Genomic DNA, 9,158 nt, shown 5'->3' on the forward strand with positions numbered 1-9,158 from the left:
CCTTGATTCAGGGCCGCCTCCTCCAGGAAGCCCTCCTCTCCATCCTTCCCTTCATCACATCTGCAAAGACCCTGCTTCCCAATAAGGTCATATTCACAGGTCCTGGGGCTTAGGACTTCAACACATCTTTTTAGGGGACACAATTAACCTATAAGAGACAACATCAGCTCACAGGGCAGGAAAAACTCAAAGGCGAATTAATTAACAGTGTGGTAAGGCCCGATGAGCAATCGTTGTCTCTGAAGGAGCCCGGCCTCGTGGTGACGACGCAGACGTCCCTTGACGTCTTGAAGTGGACACTGTTGACGCTCACCAAGGCTGGGCATCCATCCACCAACTGCTATGAGGGTTGGCTGTTAACAGCTCACAGCTGCTCCTTCTTCACGGAGAAGGGCGTCTCACCCTACAGATGACACCATGGGGTGGCAGGCAGGCCACGGCCAATGACTGACCATCACGGGTGGACCCAAGGCTGCTGGCTCTCTTGCCTCCAGAGTCCCCAGCGGGGTGGGGCTGAGCATCACCCCCCAGCCAACACCACTTCCTTGCTCAGCCCTCTCCCTGGCCCTTACTCGTCTCCTTTCCGGACTCTCCTTCAATAACCCACTTGTCCGAGATTCCGCCTCCCAGGTTCTCCTTCCAGGGAGCCCGACTTGAACCTATTTCTTCTCAGGAACAACGCTCAATGTTTCTTCTGCCAACTCCTGGAGGGAGCTTTGCTCACGTATTTCCTGGGCTTCGGGCCGCCCGCCGGGGTCCTGTCTGCTCTCACTGTTCACATGTCCAGAGGCGAGGGGAGAAGTCAGGCTCCAGCCTATTAAATTTTCACCGCGTGCCAGGAACTCCTTCCCGAAGTCAGGCCACATTCACGGGGTGTCCGCCAGATTTTCACTCTTTACGACTTGAACGTACGGTTTATCTCCTACTTCAGCAGCCAAACAGAGTCGAGGGAGAAAAATTCAGAAAATGCACATTACCAAACACATCCTTCCCCATGCAAGAAATAAACACCACTAGAGGCTTAGCGTGTAATCCCCGCTGTTTTCTTCTGCCCCCAGCCTTAATTTCTGTAGGATACATATTGGTGTAGGCTGTGCCTTTTTGATTTACAAGCCAGTCGTTAAACGTTCTTGTACGATGCTGCCAAATGGTCACAGGGATTACGGGATATATTGATTTCCTGCAGTTCCCGTAGCTGTTTTTTTTTTTTTTAGCGTCTGTTTGTTTTGACTATTTTGGGGGTTGTAAAGAATACTCTTGATGTAAGGGGGGTTGTTATGGACTGAATTGTGCATCCCCCTAAGGTTCACATGTGGAAGGCTTGACCCCTGTGGGATGGTGCTGGAGGTGGGGTCTTTGGGGGTGATTAGGATTCGAGGAGGTCGTGAGGGTGGGGCCCCCGTGATGGGGTTAGTGTCCTTATAAGAGACCAGAGCTGTCTCTCCACATCATGGAACGACACAGCGAGAAGGCGGCGACCATCTGAAAACCAGGAAGAGGGCCCTACCAGGACCTCCCCCCCCAACCCATGCTGGTACCTTAATCTCGGCATTCCAGCCTCCGGAACCGTGAGAAATAAATGTGCGCGGTTTAAGCCGCCCCACGGGTGGCCTTTTGTTGGGGCAGCCGGAGCGAGCTACGATGGTGCCGCTTCCTGACCCCGGCAAGCCCAGCACTGAATGCTTCCTGTTCCCGTCTCCATGGGGTGTCCAATTCTGTTTGTAGACCCATTTTCCAGGCTGGTCCACAAAGCCCACTGGTCAAGAAAAAAAGGAGGAGGGGGAAAAGGAGCTAGTTTGCAGGACCGTGTGTGTGTTGGAGGGAATATATACCCACACCCGTAAAACTGATTTGGAGAGCAGCGTACGGATAGGCCAAAGTCAGATGAATTCATGGTTAAAAACTGGAGAGATAGACGAGGTCGCAGGACCACCCAGGGTAACAGGACACACGCGAAATTACCATTGGGGTCTGTCCACCACGGTCAGACCTCGTCCGCGTCCTGCCGTTCAGCTGGCACGATGGGTGCGGAGCAAGAAGCCTGCTCTGAAATGAGTACTGTCCCCCTCTTGGTCCGGTGGACGGCCGTCAGGCACGAGTTCCGGGACATCTGGGGCTTTCTGGATTCATTGAATTTTCATTCCGGAAAGCAGAGCTTCTGGACACCAGAGCGTCTGCACAAGAGTACAGGAGTGTTTATTTGGAGCCAAGGACCGTGGCGCTTCAAGAAAGCCCCGAGATGTCTTAATGAATCAGAAAGGGACGTCTTCAAAATGCCTCTCTGTATGGACAGAAATAAAAAGTCTCTGAGCCTGGCGTTCGGACAGGACGACTCACATTTGTTATAGCTGATGAGGGGGACTGATCCTCCCCAGGATGAAATGCACCCGGTCTCCAGAATCTTCTGGAACATTAAAGGTGGTGAAAAGAGGGACGTTTCAGCTGAGGTGCAGTCTGATTGTCAGGGGCTGGAGATTGGCCAGGTAGTGGCTTTCTTTTGAAGGTCATTGGGGTGAACTGGAAGGTTCCCGGGGGGGGGGGGTCTTTCCATTTTGGGGTTGGCCCAAAGCAGATGGTTCCTTTCATCTACGCTTCCTTCTGAGGCTGCCTTTACCTCAAGGTGCCAAAACAGCTGCAACAGCCCCAGCATCCTGTTGATCCACAAGAAGAACCCCTGAGGTCCTGCTGCTTGCCCTGGCCTGGGGTCCACACCCTCCACTGGCCCCGAGGCCGTGGCCAGAAGGAAATGTGCTAATTGGCAGTCAGGTCGGCAGGGGGGGTGGGGTGAGAAAAGATGTAGAGACAGGGTGCATGAGCATGAGCATGTCAACCCAGGTTAAACACACCAAAGGCAGGTTTTTTTTTCCCCCTTGGAAAAATGATGACGTTATCTTCGTGCCTCTAAACCACCAGCACGCCTTTGGGTTTCTGTCGGCCAAGAAAACAGCCCTGCGTCCAGGTGGGCCTCTGTCATGTAAGCTTGGGTGCAGACACCCGAGGTGGGCCCCGGGGGGCACGTCCAGCGGCCGGGAGGACGGGCTCTGACTCATCCGGGGAGGGGCGCAGGGGCGGCCGGCGGACGGGAGGGCGGGGATGAGGAATGCAGGAATGTGACTCGGGGAGTGGGGCTGGGTCTGAGCTGTCTGTTCGGCACCCTGAAGGCACAAGGACAGAATTTTAAGCTAACGTTTAAATTTAGATGGATACGGTGGGCCCCGGACAGAGAGAGGCCCTCGCACTGCAGCGGCGGCCTGTGGTCGCCCCTAAAAGACCCCGACCCGGCGCCCGGCGCGCCAGAAGCCTGGCATGGGGGAGGGGAGGCGCCCTGCCCCATCCCCACCCCCACCGGGGCTCGCGGGGAGCAGTTTGGGGAGCGGGGAGGCGCCTTTTATGGAAGGCCTTGGGCTGGCTGGGCAGGAGGGGCGGCTTGACCTCGGTCCCAAAGCTCCTACTCGAGCTCCGGGCTCTGTGAGTCCGGGCTGGACTTTGGGGGCCGGGGCGCTGCGTCGGGGGCAGAGGCCCCACCCTCAACAGAGAGGGGAGGGGGCATCGCTCTGCTACCAAGAGGCTGCTCAGGGGGGGCCCCCCGTTCAAGGGAAGCGGGAGTGGCGCGGAGGGACGGGGGCCCCCCCACTTTTGCTCCCTTCGGGGCTGCCCTGGGGTTCCTATGCCAGAGGAAGGGGCTGTAAGGGGGGCGCCCCACATTTTTCCAAGCAGAGAGAGGGTTGTATTTGCTCCCTTCGGGGCCGCCTTGGGGTTCCCCTTAGGGGCAGATAGGGGGCTGTTGGGGCGGGAGGGCCCCCTCCACTTTTCCGAGCAGGGAGGGGGTTTCATTTTCCCCCCATCGAGGCCGCCCTGGGTGAGCCGGGGCCCCGGTCTCTCACAGCTGCCCGCCCGCCGCTCTCTCCCGGGGCGCGGGGGTGGGGTGGCCTCAGGCAGGGCGCGCGCACCGGGGCGGGGCGACAGGCCGCACCCCCACCCCTCCCGCCGCAGGCCCAGCCCCGAGAGGGGGGCCCTCCCGCCGCCGCTGCCGCCGCCGCTGCTGCCACCCGCGCGCGCCACTCCAGGGACCGTCCCCGCGCGGCTCCGGGCCACCATGGCGCGCCGGGCTGTCCTCGCGCTGCTGCTGGTCAGCCTGCTGGGCTTGCTGGTGTCCTCCGAAAGTGAGAGAGCGGCGGGGGCCGGGGGAGGGGACACGGGGGGCGCCCCGGGTGTGGGAGGGGGCGCCTCGAAGGGGACGCACGGGGACCCGGGGCCTTCCACAACCCCGCCCGCAGGGCGGCCAACGCCCCAAGGAGGCGGCGGCTCCGTGTTTCCTCCAACTTTCTTCCCGGACCGGTTTGGACCCTCTCCAGAGGCGAAATGTCAGCGTTTGTTTTCAAAATCGCCAACTCTTATTAAAGTTGGAGGAAGCTGGGGAGGGGTGGCCTTCCATCTCCCGTCTCGGGGAGGGGGGGGGGGGGGCACTTCCTTAATGGTTCCCGGGCGCGGGTCTGCGCGCTCGCAGCCACTCCAGGTCGTTCCCCACCTCCCCCCCCCCCCCAGGGTTCTCGGGGGGCGCGGGGTCCCGGGTCTTTGTTCTGGCGCGCGCGCGCGCGGGGTCGCCCCAGCCGCCTCTCGGAGCCACGCCCTGCGTCCTCGGCCTAAATTTGGACTCGAGTCTGGAGCCCGAGCCCCGGGGTGGGGGGGGAGGGGAAGGGAAAGTTAAGGAGAACTTGGAGCCCTGGAAACGTTCCCAAAAAAACCCTGCTTGCGCCCGGGGCCGCGGCGACTTCGGGGCTCGCTGCGCGCTGGGCCCCGCCGAAGGGCCACGCAGCAAAAAGAAACGTGTTCGCGGTGGATCGTCAGGGAGTCCGAGTCGATAATTAGGAATAGACAGAAAAAGTGTCAGCAGAAGGGAAAACCCCATTGCTCGCCCATACTCCCCACCGAAGTGGCCCGTTTCTGTTTGCTGTGTTCTTTGTGTGTGTTTTTTTTCTGTTTTTTTAAATGAAAAGTTGGGATCCTGTGTGTTTTGTTTCTCTCTCTGCTTTGAAAGGCCGGGTTAGGATCCTGCTAGGCGTGGCTTTTTGGAACGCTTTCGCCAATTAACGGTGCGTTGTTTTTTTTTTCCTCGTCCAGGCAGGGCTTGGAGATTCCGGACTGGACTGACGGGTGGTGTGGCCACCTTTTAGGGACGGGAAACAAGACAGAGAAGGCGCCGGGGTGTGCAGCCTGGAGGTTTGCTGCCTGGCCCTAAAGGTTGCTTTTGGGGTCCCGGCCCCCTGGTTTGGTGGGAGAGGATGTGCGAATGCAGCCATCGGTTTTAAAATGCGCCCCATGTGGCCTGCAAATGGTTCCGGGTGTGACTTTAGAGAAAATTAAGCCTGGCCCATGGAGGGGGGGGGGGGGCATCTTGGAATTGTTGACAGATCCTGGGGAGGGCCTGAAATAGGTTTCCTAAAGGGTTTCCTCTTTCCTTCCTAAATGTCTTTCTCCTCCGGCCTGGCTTCTCCCACGGAAAGGATTTCCTCAGGGGCTATTTTCCTCCCACCTTTGTGCCTCAACCTCCCTACAGTTTTCTATTTTTAAATGCAAAAATGAAATATCTGTTAACTGTTCCTATTAAAAGAGTAGTGAGGCTGATAGTCCGTTGGGAATGCACAGGGCACCTGCTTTCGAAGGGTTTTTCCTGCGTCCCTTTGCCTGTGCTCTCATTCATTCCGCACCGGAGGACCTACTGTGTGCTGGGCCCCCCGGGGAAGTGGATCGGAAGCGGTTCTGGTGGCCCAAGGTTGTGCCATCTGCTGGCGGAAGAGAATTATCTATGCGTTGGGGGCAGGTGGTAACTCTTGGCGAGTGTGAGGGCTCGGCTGGGTTTCAAACCTCTCTCTGGACCTGGTTTTGCGGGCAGATGTGGGATTCCCCGTCCGGGCGGCCTTACAATCTTTGGGCCCCAAAGAAGTCATTTTGTGACTGTTAGAAAAACCCCTAGCGCTGTTATCAGAGAATCGCCTGGTTGCTGTGCAGATTACACTTGGGATCTCCAAGATTGCTGATGCGCTCAGTAAGCTGGCGTCCAAGATTTGGTGTCGGCTGAATGGGCGCCATGGAGTCACGTGGGAGCGGAGTCATGGAAGCTGGGGGAGTCAGCCTCGCCCCCAAAGGGCAAAGACCGGGCTTTTGTAAATGCTGTGTTCTGGAGGTCACCTCCCCCCTTCCACTTCCCTTCTGGATCCTTCTGGGGTCCGGGGCAGGAACGGCCTGTTCCAAAGATACAGATGGGGTTTTCTGCGCAAAGTTTGCTTTTGACGTGAGGAGGCTCAGAACACAGTCTCTTGTAAAAATATGCATTTGGCTGGATTTCCATTGTGGCTAAAAATGTCCGTTGACCAGGAGACACAGCTTCCCGTGGGTGCTGGTAGCACTGGCCTGAGTTCAGAGTCCTTGGGACCCCCCGCCCCGTGTTCCCAGGGTTCTTCAGAAATTCCCATGGGACGGTGAGGGATGGAGAGAGGAGAGGCCGTGGGAGGAAAGAGGCGACTTCAACTTTCGATGGAGCAGGGTCGCCCAGTGGGGGATGTTTGGAAATGCCTGGAGATATTTTCGGTCGTCACAACTGGGCACAAGGTGCTGCTGGTGACCGGCGGGTGGAGACCAGAGATGTTGCTCCATATCCTACCGTGGTGCACAGGACGACCCCACATCGGAGAACGGTCCAGCCCCAGATGCCATTAGTGCTGACGATGAAAAACCCCGGAATTCTTAAGTGTTAGAGTTAGAAGCTATTGGAAGCTGGGTGTGATTCAGTCTGCGTCCTCAAGTTAGAATAATCGCACCCCGGACTCTAAAATCCCGGGGAGACCTAAGTCAGGAAGGGGTGTGAGGTGGGCCCAGCGGGAGGCTGAAGCCACCAGGCCACAGGGAATCATCAGAAAGGCGGTTTGTTCTTGGCATGTGCATGGCGGCCGGCGCTGTTGGAGGACTCGGCGGCCTCCCCAAACCGCCATCTCTTGGGCAACATGCGCTCTCTCCCGGATTCCCTCACCCCCGCCGAAGCAGGTCTGGGCTTGATGTTTTTCCAGTTTCCCAAAGGCTCTCGTCTCTGCCCCGTGGGTGCCTGTTTCTGCGCCTCTGGCAGAGGATAGATCTGTTTGCCTCCATTGACCGCTGGCACGGTTGGCTCTGATCAGAGCTAATTGCATTTCATTTAAATCTGCACTTTGTGTCTTTCTTCATTCTCAGTTTTATGATGCTTTGACACGTTTTGTTTTTTTTGCATCTCAAGATATTAAGATACTTGATTTTGGGGAGGAGAGGAGGCACTTTTTTTTTTTCATCTAGATGATATGCTGGTTGCCTGGCTCGCTTTTAGAAAAAAAAAAATGCAAATAGTGGAAGATTTGAACCAGTTCCAAGTGGAGGAGTCCCGGCTGGATGGCACGAATGGCATCTGGAATATTTTCCAGCAGATGTTTTCCCCGAAGGAGGCTGATTGCCGCACACGTGGAGCTGGTGGTGTTGGTTCTGATGTTCCCATCACGGGGGCTCCTTTGAGGGGAAAAGGATCCCAAGTTATTCATGAGTAATAGACAGAGTTCAAGTAAGACTGATGTGTCTTTGGGGCTCGAGAGCGCTCAGCGTTCTGACTCTCCGTTGACTCATTCGGGTATTTGAGGGGAATCTCACAGGATGCCCAGCCCCGTGGAGGTGGAGACATCTCCCGAGTCCTCGTGTGGCGGCTCCTAACATGTGGGTATCTGTCCCGAGGGAAACAGGAGACATTGTTCTGTGATCTCCTTTGCCAATTCTTGGGACTGTTAGTGGCGTGTGTCTTTATGGACGGATCTCCAAATCGATGGATTTGGGATCTCCGAATACAGCGGTTTGGGAAAGATTTTCTACAGACAGAAGGGCGTTTTCCAAGCCTCAGAGAATGAGACATACTTGACAATTAACTGCCAGCCGGCATTATAATCAACATAAGCTTAAGGAAACAAGTCATGCCAGCTCTTCCGAGGTAGCTACTATTTATGAGAGAATCTTCAAGGCACAGGAAAGGTGTTGGGGGGTTCTAATTAGATGCAAAATGTTTTCCCAACTCAGAAAGCCTCTGCGAACAGGTAGGAGGGAAAGAGGACAATGTTACGATTGAATGAGCGTGACACCGGAATGTTACGTGCATCGCAGGCAGCCCACCGAGATGGCAAAGACGGAAGGGGTTTTTCACGTTTGTACGCAGCTACACGGACACACCCATTATAGACGTGTTTTCAAGAGAGGCTGTTTTAGGCGTTAACAAGCTTGACATACATTTGAAAAGGACCGAGAAAGAAATTCAGGAAAAAAAAAAAAAAAGGGGGGGAGGCAGAGAGGGGAGAATGCTGTGAATTTTCACTAAGACTCTGATTTTTTATTTGTTTTCGCCCTCAAACCTTACAAGACGAAGATGCATAGGACAGACACACGTTTCCGTCATCGTTAACAGGCGTGACCATCTTGCTACATTCTCCTCCTCTTGGGAGAATTGCAGGTTGTGCCGGACGCACAAATTGTTGGTCCGACTTGATGCCGCCATATTGCTTCTGAACGTGATGGCCGGGAGTGCGGGTGGACCGTCCGACTCTGGATGTTGTATTTTGTTGGTGCCAATCTCTTGGGTGAAGGATGGCAACTGACCCCTATTTTTATCTGTGTTTACATAAGGAACAGGGTATTTCCTATCTCTAGGGGCCAGATGACTTCCTTTTCTTGACTTTCCTGTTAGTCTCTGCGTGGTGGACTTAGCACTGTGGGGAGGGTAGCATAACTGGGTGTGACTCAGCTTTGTCTTAGGATGACTCAGTCTTGCCAGCATCCTTCATGTGGTCTCACTAGTCATATTATTAAAAAAATCCACTAAACAGGAAACTGGGAACTTCCTTTTTTCCTCCCCTCCAGTTACAGGCAAACCCTCAAACCAGTGTTTTCTCAAACGGCACGTTGAGACCGATTGATGGGCGGTGAGTTTGGTGTGCAGCCAGCAGCACTGAAAAGAAGAAAATGAAGTACCTTAGAGTGGAGAACATGAGCGCGCTCTGTACGAGCCGTGCTCGGGCAGCAGCCGTGAGCGTTTCGTTTCCGCTCCGGCTGCCTGGGCGGACTGGGCTGTGATATAAAATGTGTCAGTTCCCGCGGAT

At 55.7% G+C, this 9,158-nt stretch overlaps 1 protein-coding gene across 5 annotated transcripts in view; it reads right to left on the minus strand.

Moving 5' to 3' along the window:
* Window positions 1-4,183, minus strand: part of CD99 (CD99 molecule (Xg blood group)) — a 36,267-nt gene extending 32,084 nt beyond the window's left edge. For 2 of the 5 annotated variants that reach the window (XM_046672707.1, XM_046672706.1), the window contains exon 1: window positions 4,066-4,180. In XM_046672707.1, the coding sequence (XP_046528663.1) occupies window positions 4,066-4,098 (33 nt within the window). In that variant the 5' untranslated portion in view covers window positions 4,099-4,180. Of the gene's footprint in view, window positions 1-4,065 lie in introns of all 5 variants that reach the window. The other 3 variants (XM_046672708.1, XM_046672705.1, XM_046672704.1) reach the window with 3 other exon arrangements.
* Window positions 4,184-9,158: the final 4,975 nt, after the last annotated feature.

Source organism: Equus quagga, chromosome 10, assembly GCF_021613505.1.
Source record: "Equus quagga isolate Etosha38 chromosome 10, UCLA_HA_Equagga_1.0, whole genome shotgun sequence".
Taxonomy (NCBI): domain Eukaryota; kingdom Metazoa; phylum Chordata; class Mammalia; order Perissodactyla; family Equidae; genus Equus; species Equus quagga.